Source organism: Rhodamnia argentea, chromosome 1, assembly GCF_020921035.1.
Source record: "Rhodamnia argentea isolate NSW1041297 chromosome 1, ASM2092103v1, whole genome shotgun sequence".
In the NCBI taxonomy this organism is placed as follows: Eukaryota; Viridiplantae; Streptophyta; class Magnoliopsida; order Myrtales; family Myrtaceae; genus Rhodamnia; species Rhodamnia argentea.
The window spans coordinates 3,802,687-3,827,754 of NC_063150.1; the positions used below are offsets into that span (position 1 = coordinate 3,802,687).

Consider the following 25,068-nt stretch of genomic DNA (forward strand, 5'->3'; position numbering starts at 1 on the left):
TATTCATAGCGCCTTGGGCATTTTATAGGGCTGTGTAACAATATCTACAGGGCCATGCAAAACACGAGCTACTCTTCTTGAGAATGAGAGAGCTCTATGAGTACGGTGCTGTGGAAAATGAACTTCATGATGAAATCTAGATCGAAGTCATACTGCACAGACAACAGAAACACTTGTCATTTGATGACTAATATGTTTAGGAAGTGATACAAAAGATCGTATTTAGGAAAAAAAATTTCAGATCATTCATGTTTCGCAAAACAAGTAGAGCTTTAAGAGCAGTCTAGAAAGTGGAGTAATAAATTATTTGTTTCAATGTCTTGATCTCACGTGTCAAAGAAATTTTGCTTATGCTAGCTGTTATGAATCGGTAACAAAGTTCACTCAATACGTTGGCGATGTCCTTCACTTCTGTCGCTAGTTTCCTGGTCAGTGGTAAGTTGATCCTTTCTACTTTGGTTTGAATTTAAGTACCACTGATGATACAGGAATAGCTATATCTTTCTAAGGATCAAACATGGCAATTGACATGTTCGGGTATTTGAATGAAGAGAGCGAATAATCTTTTCCTTTCCAGAGGGAAATACTTCTCTGGTTACCCCGGACGATGGTCTCACTTCTAAAGCAATCGACCATCTGTGAACTTGCTTCCTTGCAACTTCCAATCTTGCTCGACAAAGATTTCCTTTTCATTGTGCTTCTGCGGTGTGCCAACTCGCGGAGGTGAATAATAGCGTGATAATCGCCCGTCCCCTTGAAAAGCACCAAATTATCTGTTCGTGTTTGTGAATTGGATGTTGGACATGAAACTATCCAGAAAAGTCTTGAACGGTCCATTTTAACGAGTAAATCTAAATATGTTCATACCATTAATCAATGAAAGAAAGTGAGTTAAATCAAGTGACAAAGATCCAAGAAAGTCTGCCTGGAGCAAGGCATCTGAGAATTCTCTTCAGACAAAGAGAAAATCAAAGTCATATGATTGGCCCACTACCCTCGTGTACCGGTTTTGTGCAGTGCCCAGATGTTTTTGTATTATGCGATCAACAAGCCTTGTAGTTATCCCCTCAGACAAAAATCTGTTCCATGTTAAAAGGTGAAGATGTGGGGGACAGTATCAGCCCAGACCCAAGAGACTAGAAAGCCTATTTAAACCAAAAAAAAAAAAGTAGACCACACAGGTGCAGCTTTTTGTTTATTTCCATTCCTTGTCTGTCCCCTTGTAATTGGACCTTATGCAGCAAATCTTAAAAAGATATACAAAGAGGAACAAAGACAAGTCTGGAGTTGTTCGGGGGCCTGAATGAAAAACAAAAGTTAATCATCATATCCACCATGGACCACATAAAATCAGATTGATGATCTTTCCATGTCTATGGAGCAAAGTTTGTCAACCTTTTTTGTAGCCACAATAAATTCACTTCCTTTTTAAAGGACTCTCAAGTAGTTGCTGTGAATCACACATAGGATGAGGAGAATCCCATACAACCACCACCTGCCACCACCACTGCCAACCCAAATTTCAAAATTTTAAATCATCAAGGAAGAAGCTTTTTCCTTTTCTTTTTCTTTATTGTAACAGCAAGTACAGAGATATTCCATTGGTTAGCTGTAAATCGATAAATACCTATTCTCACAAGGCTCCCCAAGGTTATTTTATTTGTTTATAGCAATTATAGAGATTTGCCAGCCATTATGACAGAGAAAGCACATGCTGCAATAACTGTACCAGCAAGTTTGCTCACTGCAATGTATGATCAAAGGCTAGTGAATTACCAAAAAGAAACAGCTCCAAGGAGGTCACAAAATCAACTTTAGACTTCAGGTATATATCTCAATCTGATTTTCCAAAGGTCCAGAAAAAAAATAGACAAAGTTTGGTGGATCAGTACACTTGAAAACACTACTACACCAAGCATCCTAAGAAGCAAATGAAACATCTCACTCTGAACGGATGAGAAGTTGCATCAAAAGCAAAAGGGGGAAAAGCAAAAGCAAAAGCAAAAGCATGAGTAATAATTACAAGAAACCATGATCCAACATACTGACCAACAAGAACAAATTTAACTGATATCCACCCCAAAAGCATAAATGAAGAGAAGATGAAAAAAAAAAAAGTAGCACAATGGGGAATTACAGAAAATGATGAGAGGAAAAAGGGGAAAAGACTATTGCCTCGTAATGACATTAGAAAGAGGCCCGAATTGACATAGAACAGAAAAATAGAGAAGAAAAGCCAGATTATGATGCTGGATGTGGACATAATGTTGCAAGATGATCCTTCGGGAATTTTGCTCGCCAGTCTCAGAAATCAACTCACCGAGAAGATGTGCCATCATTCACTTCATTGACCTGGTCGAGCTGTGGGGCGCGATCTTTCTGCGAGCTAGAATGACACAGCTCCTCAATTTGGCTCCTCACTTCGGACATTGAAGGACGCTTATCGGGATATTGGGCGGCACAATCTATCGCGAGCTGCAATAGCTGAACCATCTCCTCCTCAATGTTCTGGTACCTCAGGAGCTCGAGATCGAAGACTTCAGAAGTCCACTCCTCGCGAACAATGGACTGGACCCACCTTGGGAGGTCCACACCTTCCTCATTGAGGAGAGCGTGAATAGGCGCCTTCCCAGTCAGGAGCTCCAGAAGCAACACCCCGAAGCTATAGACGTCGGCCTTTTGGGAAACTCTACGAGGGTCGGTGACTTCTGGTGCTCGGTAGCCGGCAACGTGGTTTGGAGTGGTGGAAGGCCCCACGAGGTGGGCCAGGCCGAAGTCAGACACTCGTGCATCGTATGATGTCGTGAGAAGGATGTTGGAGGATTTGATATTTCCATGGGAGACGTTTGGACCTTGGGAATGTAGGTACTCTATGCCACGGGCGGCTCCAAGGGCAATGGCAGACCTGATTTCCCAGTTCAGCGGAGTCCTACCTGCTCCTTTGTTTCCTGCAGTAAATTTTGAAAACAGAGTTCTATCGTTTCAGTGCAGTTACAGCTGAAAGACAATGTTACAGATAGACATGCATTCACGATGAACTCAAGGAATGAAAGTTGGGATGAACCAAGAATCAGTAGCATAAAAACTGTATAATCGAATTAATCAAACTTCAATCAGAAGAAAATAGTTGCAAGGAGCTACGATAACAGGAAACTTTAACAACCCGAAGAAAAGCAGAACAAAATTGAAGCTTCAGGAAGAAATTATCACCGTGTAAAAGTGCAGACAAGCTTCCCATAGGCATATAATCATGGACGAGAAGCTTCTCATCATTGCTGTAATAGTATGCCCTCAGAGGAACCAGATTCTCGTGATCCATCGCTCCGACTGCTTCAATTTTCTCCTTGAATTCCTTTGCAGCCACGTTGACATCCTTTAGCCTCTTCACAGCCACCGTGATACCGGCCTCCAAAACCGCCTTGTAAGCCGTTCCAAAGGTCCCTTTCCCGAGAACTTCCGCCGAAGCCCTCAACAAGTCCTCCAAATCAAACACCCTTGCAGAACTACCGAAGAAGACCAACTTCTTTGCCACGGCACCAGCACTACCATTCACTTCCCCCTTTCCACTTCCTGCCATGGCCGCAGCTGCAGCTGCCGCCACGGAGTACCCATTACTGTAACCGCCATTCTCGACCTCCCCGACCGGTTTCTCAGCTGGAAGCTCCAATTCCTGGTGCTTATAGGTCACCGTGTCCACAGATCTAGTCTTCTTGCTACCCTTCTTCCGGCACAGATAGATGAACAGTATGACCAGGAATATAAACCCGAACACGCACCCAATTATAATGCCCGCAACCGCAGCCCCAGAAATCTTCTTTTTCTTTCCTCCTCTGTTCTCAGTACTACCAGACGGCTCGCCGGCAGGCAGATTAATATCTTGAGAGCAAGAAGCCAGCGGCTTCCCGCACAGAGAGTTACCCGAAAACGAAGAGGTAGCAAAAGTCCCCAAGCTCTCAGGTATCGACCCATTTAACAAATTGTTAGAGACATTGAACTGCTCGAGCTTGAGCAGCTTCAGCTCAGCGGGGATCGACCCGGACAGCTGATTGTTCTCAAGAAAGAGAGTCCTAAGCCTAGTCAAGTTGCCGAAACCAACAGGAATCTCCCCAGAGAAATTATTGGACGCTAAATTGAGCCTCACGAGATCGCGCAAGCTGAAGAGTGACTCAGGGATCGGGCCAGAGAACTGATTACCTTGCACGTAGAGGTTCCTCAGGTTGACGCAGGACGCGAGATCTGATGGGAGCTGGCCGGAGAGCGTGTTGAGCCGGAGCGAGAGAGTACGGAGCTTGGTCAAGTTACCGAGGACGCCGCCGGGGATTTGGCCGGACAGGGCGACGCCGGGCAAGCGGAGGGCGGTGACCCGGTCCGCGTCGCACTGGACGCCCGCCCACGAGCAGGGGCTCTGGAGGCTGGCATTCCAGAGCAAAGTGCGGCCACCGACGGCGGATCTCAGCGCGAGGAGAGCCGCTCGGTCGGACGCGAGATCTGGCTCCGCGAAGGGGACGAGAAAGGCCGAAACGGCGAAAAAGCCAAGGAAGGCAAGAATTCGAAACTGCATTGTTGGGGAGAGATCCCTTCTTCCCGAGCTGGTTGGGGTGGGGGGGACCAAGAAATGCAGATGCAGAAGATGGGTCTTCTTGATTCTCTCTCTCTCTTCCGGCAGAGAGTGGGAGGATTATGCTTGGAGTAAATGGGAGTGTAAATACATGGTCTTCTTGCGGTTGGGTCCTGAAGACGGTTCGAGGTTGGGTGAACCGCAATAAAAATCGGATCTTTCTGTCTCTTTTGGGTTTTCGCTTTTCTGGGTTTGTGGGTTTCTTGGTGAAGAGCGGAACAGTGGTGGAAGAAGAAGAAGAAGAAGCAGATGAAGGAGGATGAGGAGGAAGAGTCCAGGCTGTTTGTGTGTGTTACAGTCTTTCTGTGGTTTAGAGAGAGAGAGAGAGAGAGAGAGATCAGGACAGTGAAGAACAAGCAAGTGAAAAAAAAAATTTTAAAAAAAAAAGTGAGGGGGGTAAAAAAGTAAAAACACTGGCTGTTGTTCTATTGAAGTGAGGGAGTGAGTGATGATGTGTGATTTGCTGGTGATTGGTCAACTCGTGTCTTTTCCTGCTTTGCATGCACCATCCACCTTTTTTTTTTTTTCCCTTTTTTTTTATATGCTCATTTTCTTTTCTTTTCTTTTTATTTTAATACTTTTTGCCTTTCCAAGAAAATGAAGGTGGTGATTTTTTATTTCATTTTTCTTCTTTTTTGTTGTTCATTATTATTGCTTTTGCTTTTGCTTTTCTTTCTTTTGGTGGGTGTACCGCCATCTCCATATTTTTCTTCTTCTTCCTTTTTCCTTCTTTCGTCGAGTACGCTTGTTTCATGTTTATATAGTACTCACAAAATCAGGCGTGCGATTGCTGACGTCATCTTTCAACTATTTTTCAATTGATTCTGCGAGCACAAATTTAAGGCAGGGAGCCCTCCTCCTCGACTATGGATGGGGTACAAGTACATAGATTTGACGATGAATCTATCGCTGGATCTAATAATGGATCCGAGAGTTCTCTATAGGTATTTGGTTTACACTCTTTTAATAAATTGATATTGTTGTCTCTGCACGACGATCGTAATGAGGATGTTGAACGTAGACACGTATTGCAATCCGTTACAAATGGTAATGAGGATGTTAAACGTAGACGTGTATTGCAAGCCCTTACAAGTGAAGGGGAAATCTCGACGTATGCTCATCATTGAATCTGGTATCGACTGCCGGCTTACTGATATCATTTTTTGTGGAATCGATCCCCCTCTTTAACTGTACAAGAATATGTGGAGCTCAGCATGTCCGAAAGCACAGGAGAACGTTCTTTCCCCGATATTATTACCAATATTCGATATTGGGTTATTCATAACATTAATATACCTTCCCCATTCATTGTGGGTTGGTTATTCGTCGGCGCGGGTTTAGCCTATGATGTGTTTGGAAGCCCTCGTCCAAACAAATATTTTACAGAGAGCCAACAAGCCTATATAGAAATAGAATATAAAAATAAGTAAGAATAGAATAAAAGAAAACTTCCTACTTCATGTAGGCTGTCGGCATTTTCTTTTATGAAAGACAAGAAAATCTCGGGATGGCAAATATTAAATTTTACAATATATTTGTTATAGAGGGATGAGAGTATGCTTCTAGATTGTGTTTAGTTATTTGCTTTCTCGCTTTTATTTGTTTTCAACAATTATTTAAAATTTGCTAGATTTGGGAAGACGTAACTCTCAACTATTATTATGATATATGAATGACATTTTTTTTTTACAAAAAAACAACAATAAACGTATTGTTACAGTGTAAATTGTACATGATTTGTTGAACTGAAAAAATTTTGCTTTTATTTTTTCATTAATTTTTTCCTTTTTTATTTATTTTTTTTGTGCAATATAACTATTGCGTGGTGCAGTGACATTGGATGTCCTAACGGTTGGAAAATGAGGTTTTTGTTTCCTAGTGTTTGAATTTTGAAGTGGAAGCAATCCCTTAATGTTTTTGAAGTTTGGTATTTCATTAAAAGATGATGTGATCGTGAGAGGAGGTAGGAGAAGACAAAAGGTTTTATTTATTTATTTATTTATTTATGGAGAATCTGTTTTCATCTCTTCCCTAATAAATAACAAGTTTAGAGATTAATCCTTGGAAAATGATGAAAATTTATTTAGCGATGGGCTCTAGAAGATTGTTTAGTCTTTTTACCTTACGGGTCTGTTCGGATGTTATTTTTCTCTCTTTCGTTGTAGATTTTGATTGCATCTTGTTGCACGGTTTGAGTGCAATTGAGTGATCCCGGAATCAATTTACTCGACGGAGCTTCTATGCATCTTTCCACGAGCTTCGTCTAAACCGGTGATGCGATGTTACTAATTGATTTTCTTTGTACCATTTTGTGCCATTCTCAAATTTTATTGATTGTCGTGATAAAGGTCGATGTAAAAATAATTAATTCTGATACCTTTATAAGAAAGTCACACTTGCAATTGCATAATTTGAGGAGAGATTGGCCACACTAACATAGTGAACTAAAGTGAAGTCAAATCAATTTGATGAAATTGAGGCTAGAATCTACATCACCAGCTAAGCATCATTGTATGGGGTGGCGTCCCTAAGGGGTTTTTCCAATTATGCTCTAATCTCCCGTTTATATTTCGCAAGCAAAAGCTATATTTTTCCATCTCTAAAGACTACCATCAGTGTAGGTGATTCCTTATTTTGTTAGATAATCCTATAGACGCCATCATAGAATTATTTCCAATCATAATATCGGATTATGCAAGCGTCTAAACCTTTTGATTTGACCAATTTAGTCTTGAATCTTTTGACAATTTGCTTGTTGACTTTTTGGCCAATTTTGACAGGAAAATACCGACACGGACGATGGTCATCCTACGTGGCATAATTGTCATTAACGTGAAAAACTGTTGTGACTTTTATTTCTTTCGAAAATTTTTATTTTTATTTTCCTTTTTTCATTGATTTTTTTTTCTGTACCAGTAACCCTCGCTCATTGCAAATGCCTTGCCCGTGGCCGGCAAGGATCGAGAAGGCCTTGGGTGAGGCCATCATGGCCTTTCCGATCGCGGACGAGGGCCTTCGATGTCCCGTCTGTTGTAGGCTAGGTAGCCCTCTCCTATGGCCAAGGAGGCCACGATGGTCGTCGGCGAGGCGTTCGTCGCGCCACCCACTGCGATGACCCTCGGCAAGCCCTTTGCTGCATTGCCAACCACGGGCACCAAGGTATTGCTAGTACAAAGAGAAAAGAAAATATTCAAAATATTAAAAATATATTTTAAAAATTATAATAATTGTCCACATCAACTGCAGACCAATTTACGATGTCTCCGTCGCTAACGTTCATCAAGCAAGCCACGTGGATTGGCCAAGGTCTTCTTAAGCTAATACCTTGATCTCGAAGCCTCCGAAGTTTCTTTTTGATAGGCGTCTCTATCTGTACAGGAAATTCATTACCGATAGATCTCGCCCACTGTCCTCCTCCTTCCCAATATAGTCATCACAATTATTTTTTGCCAAAAATCCGTGACGGTGTGCCACATAAGATGATAATGACTAGATCTCCCCGTCAACGATTTTCGACGAAAATTGATCGGAGAAACTACATTGATGCACTTTTGAAATTTGAATTTATTATTCAAAGTGAGTGACGTCGTTAAAAAAGTAAATTGTCCGATCAGTCCTAAACCAATTGTACGGATGCATTTTTCTTAGACGTAATCTATGTTTTGGAAATTGAACAATAAGTTTTATTAACGAGAGCTCTCCAAACGCTGATTAGTCATATCCAACAATAGTGATATATGCATTTTCAACATTTTGAATGTGCGTAACACGAGAGAAAGGGGATGCTTCAATAATGACAAATTTCTTTATCCGAATGATTGATAGAAAATCGTGGACATTCGGTACCAAAATTCTTGAATTACATCACATTCTGTAGGCTTGACAAAATATTTCAAAGGCACTCGTCAACCAGATTCCCGATAAAAGTTATCTGGAAGGTGTTTCAGTTGTATGGATAGGCATCGCTATCGTGTCCCAGCTAGACAGAGACAGAGGAGGACGCCAATGTGGTGGTCCTCCTACCTAATCTATAATTTGACCTAATTGCGATTGAAGAAGATTTTGAAAATAAATACATTGTCAAAATGATTTGAAAAATGTTTTAAAAAAATACCGTGGAACATATTTTCGTTATTCACGCAAAATATTCAAATACGTATGACTAATCACTTCAAACAATACCATCGATCACTGTTAGGAAAATATTTTACAAATCGTTGATTCTCCGTAAAACAAAAGGGCCTAAATGTACGGAAATAATGATGGACAATGCTTCCAGACAAGTTCCAAGGTCAAGGAGTGGGTAATGTTCTTGCCCAAACGTCAAATATCGGTTACCTTTGGTCCTCACTCCGAGAGGCCTTTGCATGATATATACATAATATTCGATGATCTCTTGTAATTTTTTCAAATACATAAGACTTATATCGAAAAAGAATATGATTCGAATTCTGTTTTTTCTTTTCAGGCGGTACATAATTGGAGTTGAAAATTATGTTCGCCGCACTTTTGAGTGTTTACGAAAAACACTCCCAGAAATAATGATTTGCAGAAAATATAATGAAGAATATGAAGGGAAAAAAAAAAGGAATAATAGGCTGACAAAAATCAAGGGGGAAAGAAAATAGAAATCAAGAGACCCAAGATAATTAAAAAAGTAGATTTGGGAGATACGCTGCGTGATGGGGAGGAGGCCATGCTCTATTGTCTTTCTTTGCAAACGGGCTATTGGACGTCCCTTTCAATCTCACATGCAAACCCATTTGAGATTTATTCCAATTTAGTATCTAGTTTCTGAAAAAATAAATAATCTGAAAATCAGTTTCCTAAAATAATCGCTTGCATCACTTACAAGAACGGCACATAATGCTAATAATAAAAAATAAAATTACCGATCAATTATTTCGAACGATACGATCGGTCATTTTTAAGAAAATATTTTATAGACTATTCATTTTTCGTGAAGCAAACGAAACTTAATTCCGAACCACTTCGAAACGAATACTTTTGTGATATAAATATAGGAAATTGGAAGATATTATTAAAGACAGCTTAAAAGCTGGCAATGGTGATTCTCGGAGGGCTTAGGCTGTAGCAATAATTGCAACCAAAGTCCATGGGAACCGAAAAGACCCTGTTTCGCCAGCGAGCTGACGAGGAACCTCCTAACCAACGCACCTTTTCTATTAAACTAATCATGTGGGCGATACATTAGCAAGATATTCAATTCCAAACAAATTAGAATACCTAAGCAGAATAATTAAACTAGAAATTAGCTGGTTCTTGCTAGAAAGCTTGAATCATCATCAGAATAATTCAAGTGTTTACTCTTCCCCCATCTCACTGTCGGTCCACACGCTCGCCACACTCACGCACGCATGATCCAGCAGATCCTACAAAAATATTTTGTTTTCCCTTTCATTTCGGACCTTTCTAGCCGCGAGTCAGATCGGAGCCAGCTTATCATTGGGGTCCAACTTTAATGATATTGATCAAGTTTCGAATTGGATAATCTAGGAGGACCAACCCACTGACCCACCTTCCCACCTATTCATCAACAGCTAATATCTACGATTTTCTCTAATAAACACAATGATTTACAAGCATAGTTATCGACAACAGCAAATGGAATTGAATTCTGTTCATGTTTGCTTAAAAACATGAAGGTTAGCTGAGGTAGATTAGATGCACGCTTCTCTTTGTAGTCACATCACAACTATGGCCACTGCCTAGCCGTAGAGTGAGGATTTGGTAAGAACTTATGCACAAAAATTGCAAAATCTCACCAAACCCTAGAGACTAGGGTGATCCTAGACCCCCTTTCTTATTCTAGTTTGGAGGATGCTTCACAAGGAAAGAAACCTGTCGGTCAGAAGAAAAATCATACAGAAGAAAAGAACAGCAGTGACGCTGAAACCCCTCCGTGCCCCAATTTCACATCAATCTCAATTGAAAAGGACCGAAAACTGACGGAGGTTGTGAGCATTAATAGCTTGAAAATGCCTGTCGGGTCGGTGCTGCACTTGATCAGATATTCTAGGTGGTACGTACATGAACGGTGACTGCTATTAAACATGGCAAGAAAATTCAGATAAGACGTGTCTCGGGAAATACAACAGTCAATCGATGTCGCCTAGTTTAATTGTTGTCTTCTCATGAACATACTCATGAAAAGAGTAATTAAGAAGCCAATCCAGGTGGATATTATCCTTGAGGATTATTGGAGTAATGATGTTGCAAACGAGTGCTCGAACACTTAAGAATCAAGAACTGAATCCAACTGCTTTTCCAAGGAAAAGGCCGAATTAAAATTACCGAAAAGACTGAAGAGGAGAAGAATGAACTAACAAGTACTGATGATTGGGCTATCTTCCCAGCGAAATTAATGCATGTGCACCCACCACGCATGGGTAACCAGTTTGCTACTATACCCACTTTTCCATCATTGGTAAAAGTACTGAGGGACAACGAAAAATGTAATCTATGTACTTCACCTGGAAAAATCCTTTTGATGCTGCTTTCCTCTGATTCTGCTGCTGCTGTCATACCGGGTTCTGTTTCTCTTTTGCGATAACAAGGAGCGATCAGATTTCCCTAGAGAAGTGAATATAAAAATTACTAATAGAGCTAAGGAAGCTGAAATCATGAATGAGGGATCTGGCTTGTTAGACGGCAATGCTGCTGCTATGTCCAAACTAACCGACGCGAACCGCTCTCCAGACTGCCTCTGCCTGCAGGTCAAATACTAATCAAGTTGAAGTTTGACGAAACTAACATTACAATAGTTGTTTTACACGAGATATTAAAATAGCCCTGTATGGAGAATGTAGCGGAGCTTAATAAGGAAAACGAGAAAATTCATGGAGATGTACCCGAAAAAGTCCTTTATTGAGTTCCAGAAAGATGAAGCATTGCTTCCCCCACTGGACGAGTCTGTACCACTGCCCCTAGTTTTCTGATTCTCAAACTTGCCCTCTGAACCTTTTGCAATGACGAATAGACATCAATGCATCAGAATAATCCTGTCAAACAACGACAAACTGGAAAGACATGGTTCACCAAGAGTTAAAACATGAAAAACAATTACCACTGCTGCCAACAGAACTTGGATGGCATTTGGTAGATGCCCTGAGTGAGGCTAATTTCTTCACAAGTTCCCGCTCTGCATCACTGCAATTATTTTTTACACATTAAGCCCCAATAAAGTGGAATTAAATTAAGAATTAGAGGACAGTAATAATCTTTGTGCGGTGGGTATACTTATGACTAGAATATTTTTCTTAAAGCATATGATCAGCAACTCTTACATCCCCAGAAATGAATTGACGAAGGATTTTTTTCACGGTTAGTCGGATTCTCTCTCCCTCATTCCTCCAATATAGAAAGTGCACAAGGTTGCCATGTATTTATTATCATATGCCTTATCTTTGGCATACAACAACAATTCTAATCAGAATTCTTCCAAGGTCTTCCTCACATCAGCATAATTATTTGATGGCGAAGAAAACCCCTTGTAATGCATCATTCATATCTCCTTCACAATACGTGCAGCACAATCTTGCAAAAAATACAAAATCAAATCTAGCCAATTCAACTGTCAATTTGAGAGACCATTCTGGATTTCATGTTAAGAAGCGGCTTTTAGTCAACCCTAGACTAGACCCCTGAGCTACTAGTATCAAACATCCACATCATGTTTGCAACTCTTGGCGAAGGCCCTGCTGAATTGCAAGTACGATCAGTCTATCTAGACTGACCAGCAGAACCACTACAATCAGACACCCAAAGAGGGTGGACCAATCTGGAACATTTCCCGGTGGGGACAAATGTTTAATAATTAATTCAGAACTCATTAATTTCAGTGATTCACGCAATTTACATAGTGATCTTTTACTTGTAAAACTAGATTTGTTAGTATGATACTGAGTAAAACTTCGACTGCGTAGTAATTATATTACCACAACTGGACAATATCTATTTAGATTCTGAAATGCAGGGGCGAAATGAACAAAAAAGGAAAAATAGCTCCTCCAAATTCTTTCATATAAGTATTGTGGGGGCATATGGAAAAAAGCTCTAAAAATATAATAGATTAATATTATATCATAACAGTTAGATTGCACACATATAGTAAGGTGAATTCATCCTTTGCATCCAAATCATTTTTGCAGAGCTAAAAGGACCAAATTTTGCGGCCTTACTGTGCCTAAGCATACAACCGGATCCAATGGTAGGATAAGTCAATTGAAAGACAAGATCGAAGACACAATCTGGTGTCTTGAATTAAGAACGTAAGCAGAACAGCTTCAGGCACTTATGTCAACAATCACTACTTTTTCCATGATGAAGGACCTCATAAAGAACGAATTGTTGGGCCCCATAGAAAATCAAGATATAACAGAACTCACCTAAGATCTTTGGGGATCAAAACATTGACGATGAACTGATGATCACCTCTCAAAGTTGGTCTGTTGATGTCTGGAACACCCATGCCTGGTAACTTTACAGTTTCTCCAGGCTGAATTCCAGAAGGTATTTTAAGTTCCCTCAGACCAGCAACGGTATCAACCTGAAGTTAGATACCTACGTCAAACAACTGGCAAATGACTTCCGTTTAGCTGTAAAATTGCTCTCATTATGAAACCTTCTATGTAAGAAAAATGAACGCAGTACAGAGATGAGCAAACTAAGCATTGTGGTAATGCCATTATCAATCCGATTAATTGTCCATAGAGTAATTAGTTCCATATTTGGCAGTTCTTCCCCGATTGCCTGATTCTAGAATCTAAAGATCTGTTTTCTTTCTTTTCCTCAAATTAAGGACTCTATTAGAGTTGCCACATACAACTCTACAAGCACATGGCAGATAGTATAAAACTAGACACACTGACTTCTAGGCTTATTTTGATAAAATGAAGTGTGTTGCAACTCTGGACAAGTCAACTCTTAAAATATACTAGTACTCATCTTTTGAAGGCAATGCATAGGTCACAAATTACTCTTCTTCAAAAGCTAATCTGAACTAATCCACGACATGTAGGTAAAACTGAACTGAGGGCAACAAGTTCCAGCCAAAGAAAGGAAAATATTCATCAAACTAGTGATGATTAATTCAGGTAATGACAGGAAATGACAAGGCACCAATAATTGATCAGAAATATTATGAAGATCCATAGAAGTTGACAACATCTGTACTTTTGCACAAGTGCAATAGGCATATAGGCATAACCACGTACCTTTAATACTGTTCCGAGTATTGCATCAGTATAATCAACATTGATTTTTGAAAAGAGATTTATGCCGTCCCTTTTGATTCCCTGCTTTTCATCTACATGGAGGTCTATGACAAGATCACCAGTTAAACCACTGGCAGATAGAAACAAGGAAGAGAAGAAACGAGTCAGTTCACACAACTTACTATGAAGCCCATATACATCTCAAGATAAAAAATTCAAAACCTTAAAAAGATATTCTGTTCTTGCAAGCAAGGACTTGAGTTATTAAGGTCTGATAGAATCGATTTCCTTGTACATGGTAATGCCTTGCCACCACAAAGGCAGGTAGATTTCAGTTATCCTTCTTGTCAAATAAACCAGGCAAATGTAGTTGGGATGACTCTTCAAATAGTTTCCACTAACAGGTTTAATTAGTTTGAGAACACCCGTAAAACAATGACACACCTTTTTTTATCGAAGTTTCCCTCCTTTTGTATTCGCATTCTGGATCCATCATTAACTCCAGGTGGGATGACGATAGTAATATTTCTCTTTGACATTATCTTGCCACTACCACCACACCTCCGGCAATTGTCAATTACAATCTTACCATCACCACTACACTTGGAGCAAGTAGTCACCTGGCAATCATCCAAAGAACATGCCAAAGAGATGTGAATCTAATGGAAAATTGATGGAAACTCTCACCCACGCCCATAATATAGTTGGAATCAAACATAACTTGGTCAACTCTGTATGTTTACTATGTCTATCTTACGTCTAAGGATGTATCAATACTACCAACGTAATCAAAAGCATAACGAAAAGAAAGCTGGCCAGCAATTTAAAATGCAATTTCGAATCTACAGAAGTGAAGTGCGCTGACCGGATTTGGGCCAATACATCCTAAATGAAAGAGGACAAGTAATACCCATAAAACATAAGTAGCAATAGCACGTTTCAACTACTATGTTCGAAGCCAAAGACCTCTCCATGTCACCTAAGTATAACAACCTACAGGAGACATAAAAAGATGCCCTTCAAGAGTCAATCTTCCCCATCAGAAGAATTCACATTGCTTGTTACAGTTACAGCACAGTGACGTCGAGACCATCACGATGATGCATGTTCCATTATAAACAATCATAATTAGAGTGGAAAACCGGTGTATTGACCATCACAAGGAACTTAGAGAATGACTCCGGAAATTGGAAAATATGAAATGCTCTTCGTGGTGACAATTACCTGAGACATCATACCAAAAGGAGTCCTTTGAGTTTTCATGATCCCACCTCTGCCTTCACAGGCAGCACATTGCTTAATGCAGCTACTGGATTTGGCACCTGTTCCACCACATTGATCACACACTTCAGAAGATGAAACTTCAATGTCCTTCCGACCTCCAAAAATTGATTCTTCAAAGCTCAGGAACAGATCATACCTATAACAAAATAAACTAAAGAAATGAGAACTCAAGTATTCATGAGGAAATCTTTTGTACAAGGCGATACTTTCCAGTTACCGTATATCAAGCGCATGTCTTCCTGCACTTCCTAAATTGAAGTTCAGGCCGCCTTGTTCACCCCTGTCTCCAAAAAACTCCTCTGGTCCACCAAAAAATGCACCAAATACTTCGAATGGATCCACCTAGAGAGAGCGAGAGGTCATTAGAAAAAAAGGAGAAAGAAACACACACATGGAAAAGGACTGATATTATATCAACCCCCATATCCGAGAGAGCCAAAAGTATGTAAATCAGAGTGTTCCCTCAGGAATATAGACAAGATTGTTTGTTGCTTCACTGGTTTGAAATTTTGAAGTCAGGGAGAATCTTACCCCCTGTGAACCACCACCCGAACCATCATATTCGCCTTGTAAACCTGCCTCTCCAAACTGATCATACATAGATCTTTTCTGTTCATCTGATAGGACCTGCACCAATACACACTACACCGTCAGCTGATGAAAGGAGGAGAAAAAGAAGAGGATACGATGACAGAGCAAATGCACCATGAACGACAGAAAAAAAATCCGTAGTAACTGGTCCCAGAAGAGTACGAACTTTCACAATCATTAATTCAGAAAGTGGGAAAGTAATTCCAGAATCGGATATCCAAATTCTACAAAATTAAGCAACAAAAAACAGTGGCAAGCGAAGCAAAATCCTGAGAAATGGAGAGGCTACCTCGTAAGCAGCGCTTATCTCCTTAAACTTGTCTTCCGCCCCAGGTCCCTTGTTCATGTCCGGATGGTACTGCTCAAAAACCACAACAGACCGAAAACGAAACGATCAATGAAATTTTGCAAGCCAATCTGGTAGGCATCCTATATTCCCATCACAAACACCAACTCCATCCAAATGACAACTAACTGTCAATCAGAATCATCCCATTTCATCTTTAACAAAGTCATCCCACATCACTTTGAAGTAGAATCATCTACGTCCGTCCTCCCATTTTGCCAGCACGGAAAGAGAGGAACCATGAGCATGGCATAAAACAACGTGAATTCGCAGCAGATTTTACCTCACCTTACGGGCGAGCTTGCGGTACGAGCTCTTGATCTCCTGCAATGTGGCGTTGCGACCGACGTTCAACGCCGAGTAGTGATCCTTCCTCGCGGCGCGGATCGCAGCGCCGCGGCTCCGTCTTCTGCGAGCGGAGGGAGGAAAGCTAGGGTTGAGCTGGATTCCGGAGACCTTCGTGCCCGAGAGCTCGGAGCTAGACGAAGCCGGGAAGGTAGAGCAGGCGGCGAATGGAAATGGAGAGAGATTATAGGCGACGGACATTCTCATTGTGGGAGTTGATCAAGTCATGCAAGGTGTTCGACGAATTGACGTGAACGGAGACGAGCGCTGGGGGTTTTGCCCGGGGTTTTTGGATTTGTCTGAAAACGAGAAGAGAGCTACGCGGCCACTAAACCCGACTTGGCAGGTTCAGGCCCAAATCGTGGAAATTTTGTTCATTGACCCCATGCATCTTGAATCGTGGCCGCAAGGCCTGTGTGGAATTGACTGTGAACCCACAAACATCGATCAGTGTCGTTCGCCAGATCCGTCGTGGATGACCGAGTCCCGGCAAGATTTTTCATGATGCCGGAGACTCCCTAGCTTGCCGCCCCACTTGTGGCCAGCATTTTAGAGTCCTCCTAGTCTCCATTTTTGCTAACTATAGTCCTATTGGCAAATGAAATTCGATATAATGATCTCAAGAGCTGCTCCACCTTTCCTTCTTTTCTTGCTGCTCCCACTCGTGACCAGTTCCCAAGTCTGAAAATGGGCCAAGTCCGGAAATAAGTTTAGAATGTGAACTGTTAGTTAAGGAGTTTATGCAAGTTTCGAGTTTGTCCGGTTGTGCCGCTTGCGTACAGAATTTCGATTCTTCCCCCATCAGCATTTTGTGGCAAGCAAGCTCATTGAAAGAAACCTCATCCACAGTTCACTTGTATAGTCTCAAAATGGGATTATATCTCGTGAGCCCTATAAATATACACAAATCAAGAAGTTGGCCTTTTCGAGTTATGCCATCCAAGGGTTTATCAAGAAACGGTTGGCACTCTTTGAAAAGTCCTCCCAACTTCCTCACTTGACTTGAGCGTGAGAGTGTCTTCTCAATTAGCCATGAAAACAGAAACTAGAACAGGAAAAGTACAGGAACAGGAAAGTTTGGAAAGGGTAACACTAACTAAACATTTGAATTGAGTTGCTGAGGGCAGCCGGAGGGAGTTTTAAGAGGGGAGATTCCTGAGGACCAGAAGCCAGCACATGGTGAAACTACGACGACAACAATGATAACAACAAATTTCCTTGATAAATAACCATAATACATTCGCGAAAACAATGGACGCAAAGCTGCACATCGCCTCACAAAATTCAGTCGGCACACCTCCACTCCAAAACTCAATGCCTTTCATCAGGTTAATCCTGGCCAACAGAGGTGCTACTTGTTAGCGCATAGCAGTGCTTCGGGAGGTCTCCGACACTTCCTCCACTTCAATAGCCAACACGAGTCACCTATGTTGTTAGCTTCCGCAGAACTTAAACACCGGCCGTAGGAATAAATATCATGGAGGAAATTTCTTTTTGTCCAATGCGCCCCCACTCACGAGACTGATTGAGCTCGCTCAGTGGGTGCGATAATCTCAGGCTTGAGCCACCAAAACCCTCTGAAGGTATGATTACTTCTTTACATGGGAATGCATCATTTAGCCTCTACTAACATAGACGCATCCTCGAAAGACTCTGAGTAGAATGGTGAAAGTGCGACAACTTTTCCAATGACGATCAATGTGGGTGAGACCAACTTCTCAGCAGAAATTTTATCAGCAAGATCCTTCAATTCAGCAAAAACCTGATGATTGATGGAAGACGGTCAGGCATTTTCTCCGATAGCATGCAATTGCAAGAAATGCTTTAAACCCACATGATTACATGGAAATTTGAGTACCACCGATAAAGGCTTGCCAAAGATCTGGAGGTAAAAACAAGATAACAAAAACATGATGGCTTCAACAAACAGGTTATTATTGGCGGTAAAAACAAGATAATGGCCATGACGGCTTTGACACACTGGTTATTATTGGCAGCCTTGCCCTAAAGGCTCGAGAAGTTCTTGAACAGTGAGGATACATATTCTTACTTCAAGGTACAGCAACTACATTTATATTTACTCACCCAGCGCAGGGAAGACAACTTGTCAAGGAAACAAGACTACTATCTGGTTAACCATGGCAAATGAAACATGCTGCCAGACCTCTTAAAAGACATGCTGCATCACTAATTCAGTTAGAATGCCACCATCTGATTCAAGATTTGATGGTCAACTTGAGATGCATTTATCCACAAAGTTCTCTTACTTGGACTGATTAAACCAAGATGACGCTTTCATGCTATTTCATCAATCTAACTGAATCAAAAGCTTTTAATTCCATGCAGCATCCGACTGCTTCATATAGAATCAGATACCGTGCTTCCATAAAGAATATACTAACGTGCTTACTGTCACTAATTTACAGATTATACTCTCATTTGCGTGGACAAGTACACAGCAAGTACATATAGCTATTTTATATACAATGACATATATTAGCTTACCACACGTTGTTGGGGGGTGGTTCCACGCTCAACTGCAGCAGCTGGTGTACTGGGTGGTAAACCATGATGCATTAACTTCTGTGCAAGGGAAGGGAGAGTCGAGAGGCCCATATAAACCACCAAAGTAGAATCAGGATCCGCTGCATTTTCAGCTACAAACAGAGGATCTGTTCCACCTTTCCTCGAATGTCCCGTGAGAAATCTAACACTGTTCGCCACACCCCTATGAGTCAATGGGACTCCCAGCTCTGCCGCTATTCCTGAAGCAGCAGTTATGCCTGTAACATCGAGATACAATGAAAGTCAATATCTTCTACAAGGCTAACACTTCCTTCGGCTTTTCGTAGCCAAAGTATTTATATGCAAAAGAACATCATGAAAAGGCCGACGGCCGAGCGGGAAACAACAACCAGGTGAAAAATCCAACAAGTTAGGTGCATTCTCATTGAAGCTCATCTTTACCTGGTATAACTTGTACTTGAATGCCTTGCTGTTGCAGAAAGTCCATCTCCTCCCCACCTCTCCCAAATACCTACAGAAACCATGTTCAAAATCCACATATAAACCGGAATGAAAGCGCATTCCAAGTCAACATTAGAAGAACTGCAGATTAATATAATGTTAAATCTGATATTTACTCACCAGAGGATCACCTCCTTTGAGTCTAACAACAGTAGCCCCCGTCTCAGCGAAATTGAGAAGCAACTCATGGATCTCCTCCTGCCCACACAAGTACCGAAAAGATCATACCACCTTTCACAACCCAACAACACATTCACCACAACTCAAACACTTCGTGGACAAAAAATAATCCCATCAACCACCATAATGACTCACTCCCAAACGACACTAATCAAAGCAAAAACACCAGCCTAATTCCTCAAAATCTGATAGAACACAGAAGCAGAGTGACGAGAATGCTAAATTAACTTACCTGAGTGCGGCTATGGTACCCAGCAGTCTTTCCCACGTAGAGTAGCCTCGCGGCGGGGCCAACCAAGTCCAGCACGTCGTTCGACACCAGCCGGTCGTAGAGCAACAAATCGGCGCCCTTGATGACCCTGACCGCCTTAAGAGTCAACAGCTCGGGATCGCCGGGCCCGGTCCCCACCAAGTAGACGTTCCCGGGCACGCATTTCTGGCCGCCGCAGCGGCAGGAGCGCTCCCTCTTGTCCTTGAGCACCCGGAGCAGGTTCTTCAGCTCCGGCAGCTGGAGGGCGATGTCGTCCCGCCTGAGGGAGTCGGGATCGGAGCCGGAGGAGGAGGAGGAGGAGGAGGGGAGAGGGGCCTGGCAGAGGGAGTCGCTGTAGAGCCACCCGTCGCGGCGGTACCTCTCCGGCGAGTGTTTCTCGGTGAACGGCGAAGAAGAAGGAGGAGGACTGGAGGAGGGGGTGTAGCGGAGGGAGCAGATTCGGGGTTGAGCGGGGGAGGAGGTCGGTCGAAGACGAGGTGAAGCTACGGAGGAAGCGAGCCTGTTGACGAGAGCCATTACAGTCGCAGAGAGAGAGAGAGAGAGCGAGGCTGATGAATGGAGACGGGAATGTATATAAGATTATAAGGTGAGAAGCTTCGAGCTTGGAACGTGGAAGGAAGAAGGAGAAGCGCTCTCTCTCTCTCTCTCTCTTGGGGAAGACGAGAAGGCGAAATCAGCTTTTGCGATTGTGAGGGGGCACACCGCTTCCCTTGGAGGCTCTCGTGGGGTTTTTTTTTTCCTTCTTCTTCCTTTTTCATTTTTTTTTCCTTTCTTTTTCTTCGATTTACCGGGAAAATGTTTTTCTTAATGTATATAAAGATGGTCCAGTAGTGAGTAATGCGGGGAATTGTTATCTTGTATTTAAAATAACTAGATTATATTCGCTACGAATTAATAGTTAGCCAAACTATTTATTTGACCTTAAAAAATCATAAATTGGTACATCTATGATGAATTTACCCTAAATTAAAATTTTTTGACTTTTAAAAAATCCAAAACAATACATCTGTGATAAATTTGTCGTCCGTTAAATTGGGTTGATTCCACGAAAAATTCAAAATTGATACATATATGACGAGCAGAGGATAAAAACCCTAAATCCGTACACCTGTCAACTTCCACGCATCGACCAATTCGGCAATTTCAGCGTTAGATTTAACGAAAACTAATTGAGGATAAATTTGTTATATGTGTATCGGTTTAGTGGTAAATTTATCATATGTATACCGGTTTAGGATTTTTTATTTTTAAAAAAATTAATTTAAGGTAAATTTATCATAAGTGTATCGGTTTAAGATTTTTTGTTATATTAATTTTAATTTTAAAGCAATGAATTATAGTGGCATATTTTGATTTTTGTACCATCGAATGCTCATAGTAAGTTGTGATTTGACAGATCTACGTGTCTGATGAATTCCACAGCTGAAAGATGGCGGCTATGGGGAAATAGACCATGGTTTATTATTGCATAATTTGGAAAAATGTCAAATAGAGGCTTTTTTTTTTTTTGGAATAAAATTTTAAAGTGAATCACATTTCAAATAAAAATATGAAGAACGCAAATCATTTCAAAAAGCTCCTGACCAAAGGTTATTTTGGTATTTTATTGTTTTTACATTTTTTTTTTTTTTTTCTTTATCTTTTCTTTTCTTTTCTTTTTCCCATCTTCTTTTCCCTCTCGCCCTTCGGCCACCGCTGGCCCTAGGCACAGGCGTCCCTCGCCTTGACCGGTGTTGGGCGACCCTCGCACTAGCTTCTCAAATCCAACTTGGTCTCCATCTCCTCTTTTTTTTTTTTTCCCTCTTTACTTTATCTGATCTTTCCAAAGATTTCTTGATGGGAAACCTCACATAACAGAAGCAGAAAAAAAAAAAAAAAAAGTGGCGCGAGCGAGGGGGATGGATTTCGGGCTAATGGCAAGTTCGACAGAGAAGGGCAGGTGGTTTGCGTGGGAAGGGGAAACTTCGCAGCCCCATCTTGCGTGGATTTTATGTCATTAAATGATGCCGGAGACATTGATGGATCTGTTAATTAAAATCTGCTTTGAATCGATTCTTCAGCTTCGGCCGAAATTAATGGCGAGGAAGAGAGAAGGGTCTCGGCAAACTTCACCTCCGGTGATAACTTCGCGGATCTTGGCTATAGTTAGATTTGAAGATTCGAGCGAAAAATATTAAAAAACTTCGGAGAATAAAATTATGATAAAGAAATAGGAAATTCCCTCCGCTTAGCATTTTCCAGATGGTAAATCACGAAGAAACACAAGAAAAAACACCAACTAACCCTCCGCCTACCTCTCTCGCTCGGGCGAGGGCTACCCTCGACTAATGCCGGCGAGGAACATCGGGGCCAAGCGTCCGGGCAAGGGTCGCCCTCGCGCGACCGGGCGCTACCCAAGCAAGGGAGACCCTCGCCTTCCCGATGCTGGTCAAGGCGAGGGCCGCCCGAGCCCGAGGCTGGCCATGGCTGGAGGGAGAGGGGGGGGAGGGGAACAAAAGAAGGGGAAAAAAACGAAAAGAACAAGTAAAGGGGAAAATAAAAAAAAAATACAAAAAAATAAAAGACCAAAATATGCTTTGGCCATGCCCTTTTTTGAAACGATTTGTGCACTTTATAGGCTCTTATTTGAAATTTTCTCGCATAATTATAATATTTTTTCTTTGTGGAAATTGTCATGAATAGTAAAAATTTAATTAGGCATTTACAATGTATGTTATCGCAAAATTATAATCATTTTTCTTTGCGGAAATTGTCATAAATAGTAAAAACTTAATTAGGCATTTACAAATTTTTTTTTTGGTCGGATAGGCATTTACAATTTATTTATTTGTGATTCCACAGTCATCAATTCAAAAAGGTCAGTTTCCGGAGAAGTTATGAAAAAAAGAAAAAAAAAGGAGTTAGGCTTTTTTTCTCCTTAGGTGTTTGGAGAAGAGATTCGATTTTGCAAATTAAGAAGCATTTCCTTTTTTCCTTATTTTTCACAAATCAACAAAAGATTTCGTGGGGAAAACTTGAATTGCCAGCAAATTGAAAGTCTGCTTCTATGCAGCAAAGTCACATCTCCTCTGTTTAAGAGGCTTCCTTAACACCAAAAGAAGTTTTCTTCTCCTTTCTCTTAAAAGTTATGCTCTTCCACTTATTTGATAAAAGAATGGACATCTCTCTTGAATACTTTAGAATATTCCTAAGGGTGGGCAATATGTAAATTTATCGCATTAGTTCGTTGTGTGACTGGTATATAGCGAGGTGTACTCTCGTTAGTAGATAAGGAGGTGCAATCTCCACCGTTAGATCGAAAAAGAGATTTATGATTGTAATTTATGAAGTATTTGTATATATAGGGCTGGGGGCCTTCTCCCTCGTTTGTATATCTCTCAAGCGCACATCGAGGAGCACACCGGAGTTCCGCAGATCCTCTTTGCTGGTGGTTTATTGCCTCCTACTTGCGAGTGACGTCACCATAGGCGTCTTTGGCTTGATGCACCGGTCGACCCAACTAAAGATATAGCAGGCGGTGGGATTTTGGAGTTCTATGATACTGTCAATTCTGGTGAGTCCTTCCTCGAGCACACATACGGTCTTCGCCATCACCACAAACGCAAGACAATTCACCGAGAACCACCATCCGTGGCCGGGTTAACCCTTGTCCAATCTCGCGCTAAGTTCCATCAAGCCAATCCGTTGATCCGCAAGATCGAGCCGATATCGGTTCAATCTTCTGATATGGTAGAAATTCTAATTTTTTTATTTTATTTTTTAATTAGAATACTTGATTGTCTTATTTGAAAAATTCTGCATATTTTTAAATATATATTGCATATTGAGCATATTGCATAAAAGTGGATATCTCTTTTATAGATACGGGTTGATTAGGAAAATTTTCTTTTCCTAATCCACAACTTGCCACACGAGCAATGATTTGAATTCAATCGTTAACCGTAAGATTATGGATTAAAGATTGGATTCAAATATAGCGGAATATTTTCAAAAATCGGTTAAGACATCCATTTGATTTGATAGGCATAATATCTTTAGAATAAATATTTTATTGCGTAATATTTAAAATTCTAAAAGATATTGCATTGCATTTTAGATAAAAAAAAATTACATTCTTAAATTAAAATCATGTAGATATTCTCACGTTTTATTAATTTTACAATGAGTTAATTTAGATTTGCATTCTAGGATAGAATCAACAAGCCTCGTTTGAACGGTCTGGCGACGGGACGGACATGTTGCTATTCGATTCTCGTGCGTTTGCGATTCCTCGCATTGTTCTTCGCTTCCGCTGTTTTGCTACGGATGGAAGCTCTCCTCGGGCTTTCTGGATCGAGCTTCGGAGATTTCTAGTTTTCCCTGAAATTGTAGTGTGATAGTTGTTCATTTTCTTACTACGTGTTGTCCACTTGCATAAAAAGGCTTTTTAGACCTTGAGTACTATTCATTTGCACCGACAATATATTTAAGTAATGCTTTAGCACATATGCAAAACTGCTTCCTACGTTATATGCAAATTGTTTCGTACAAATGATGGTAAGTTGCTGAAATTAGAAAACTAGATCTAATTTTAGCTTTAAATAATTATGCTAACCTATTAAACACATCAAATTCGTGAAAAGTAAGTTTAAATTTCACCAGAAATATGCCTACGCTTTGATAATGAGATAATATCGGAAAGGAAATGGCAATTTGGTAAATTACTTTTTACTTCCCTTTTTTTTTTTTTTGATCAAAGGCACGTTTTATTAGAAACAAACATTAAGTCAAGTTACAAGAGAAGTGGGCCTCCGAGCAAAGGAGGACCTTAAGTACAGGGGGTGGGTATAAGAGCCAGTTGCAAGGTAAAACGCCGTGCCTCTGGGCCTGGCCCAACCAATGCGCGGCCTGATTTGCAGTGCGTGGGCATTTGCCCAAACGACACTGAGGTCATAACCCGGTCCAATAGCAGAATACATTCCTGCAGAATAGGAGATGACGTACACGTTGTCTGAAGAGAGAGGGCGTCATCGATGGAACGAGGCGATCGTTGAAGATGTCGAAGAGCAGCAACCACATTACTACAATCAGATTCGACAACAACCGGATCACGAAGTTGGCGGTTAACGCATAGACGAAGAGCCTCACGGCAGGCAATAGCCTCAATTTGTTCTGGATCTGAAGCAGCTAC

The 25,068-nt window shown here is 41.1% G+C and overlaps 3 protein-coding genes across 8 annotated transcripts; all 3 read right to left on the reverse strand.

Annotated features, from left to right (window-relative positions):
• Nucleotides 1-1,918: 1,918 nt before the first annotated feature.
• LOC115748700 (probable inactive receptor kinase RLK902) lies at nt 1,919-4,875 on the reverse strand. 2 transcript variants are annotated; one of them, XM_030685286.2, is made up of 3 exons: nt 4,666-4,875; nt 3,211-4,634; nt 1,919-2,948 (listed from the first exon to the last, which is right to left on the reverse strand). In XM_030685286.2, exons 2-3 carry the CDS (start codon nt 4,559-4,561, stop codon nt 2,317-2,319), a joined length of 1,983 nt encoding a protein of 660 aa, XP_030541146.1. In that variant the 5' UTR covers nt 4,562-4,634; nt 4,666-4,875; the 3' UTR covers nt 1,919-2,316. The 2 variants fall into 2 exon arrangements, with proteins under 2 accessions (XP_030541146.1, XP_030541145.1); XM_030685285.2 differs by having other exon boundaries at nt 3,211-4,875.
• Nucleotides 4,876-10,942: 6,067 nt separating this feature from the next.
• Nucleotides 10,943-16,731, reverse strand: LOC115748701 (chaperone protein DnaJ). Of its 5 annotated transcripts, none has more exons than XM_030685289.2 (11): nt 16,364-16,731; nt 16,019-16,087; nt 15,670-15,765; nt 15,356-15,480; nt 15,079-15,274; nt 14,299-14,474; nt 13,855-13,984; nt 13,027-13,187; nt 11,706-11,788; nt 11,491-11,593; nt 10,943-11,349 (listed from the first exon to the last, which is right to left on the reverse strand). In XM_030685289.2, the coding sequence occupies exons 1-11, from the start codon at nt 16,625-16,627 to the stop codon at nt 11,109-11,111; spliced, it is 1,644 nt and encodes a 547-aa protein (XP_030541149.1). In that variant the 5' UTR covers nt 16,628-16,731; the 3' UTR covers nt 10,943-11,108. The 5 variants fall into 5 exon arrangements, with proteins under 5 accessions (XP_030541149.1, XP_030541148.1, XP_048135205.1 ...); XM_030685288.2 differs by having other exon boundaries at nt 11,491-11,599; XM_048279248.1 differs by having other exon boundaries at nt 11,491-11,599; nt 16,359-16,500.
• Nucleotides 16,732-17,466: 735 nt separating this feature from the next.
• Nucleotides 17,467-20,550, reverse strand: LOC115748705 (S-adenosyl-L-methionine-dependent uroporphyrinogen III methyltransferase, chloroplastic). Its single transcript, XM_030685296.2, has 5 exons — nt 19,860-20,550; nt 19,568-19,645; nt 19,388-19,457; nt 18,926-19,203; nt 17,467-18,182 (listed from the first exon to the last, which is right to left on the reverse strand). Exons 1-5 carry the CDS (start codon nt 20,412-20,414, stop codon nt 18,033-18,035), a joined length of 1,131 nt encoding a protein of 376 aa, XP_030541156.2. The 5' UTR covers nt 20,415-20,550; the 3' UTR covers nt 17,467-18,032.
• Nucleotides 20,551-25,068: the final 4,518 nt, after the last annotated feature.

Excerpts from the sequence above, each read along its gene's own strand:
- LOC115748701 (XM_030685288.2), bottom strand. The coding sequence starts at position 16,627 with ATGAGAATGTCCGTCGCCTATAATCTCTCTCCATTTCCATTCGCCGCC. Across the intron at positions 15,766-16,018 it reads AGATAAGCGCTGCTTACGAG|GTCCTATCAGATGAACAGAA; the intron begins GTAGCCTCTCCA and ends GTATTGGTGCAG. Across the intron at positions 11,600-11,705 it reads AAGTTCTGTTGGCAGCAGTG|GTTCAGAGGGCAAGTTTGAG; the intron begins GTAATTGTTTTT and ends TCATTGCAAAAG.
- LOC115748705 (XM_030685296.2), bottom strand. The coding sequence starts at position 20,414 with ATGGCTCTCGTCAACAGGCTCGCTTCCTCCGTAGCTTCACCTCGTCTT. Across the intron at positions 19,646-19,859 it reads GGTACCATAGCCGCACTCAG|GAGGAGATCCATGAGTTGCT; the intron begins GTAAGTTAATTT and ends TTGTGTGGGCAG. Across the intron at positions 19,204-19,387 it reads TCAAGTACAAGTTATACCAG|GCATAACTGCTGCTTCAGGA; the intron begins GTAAAGATGAGC and ends TCGATGTTACAG.
- LOC115748700 (XM_030685286.2), bottom strand. The coding sequence starts at position 4,561 with ATGCAGTTTCGAATTCTTGCCTTCCTTGGCTTTTTCGCCGTTTCGGCC. Across the intron at positions 2,949-3,210 it reads CTTGTCTGCACTTTTACACG|GAAACAAAGGAGCAGGTAGG; the intron begins GTGATAATTTCT and ends AATTTACTGCAG.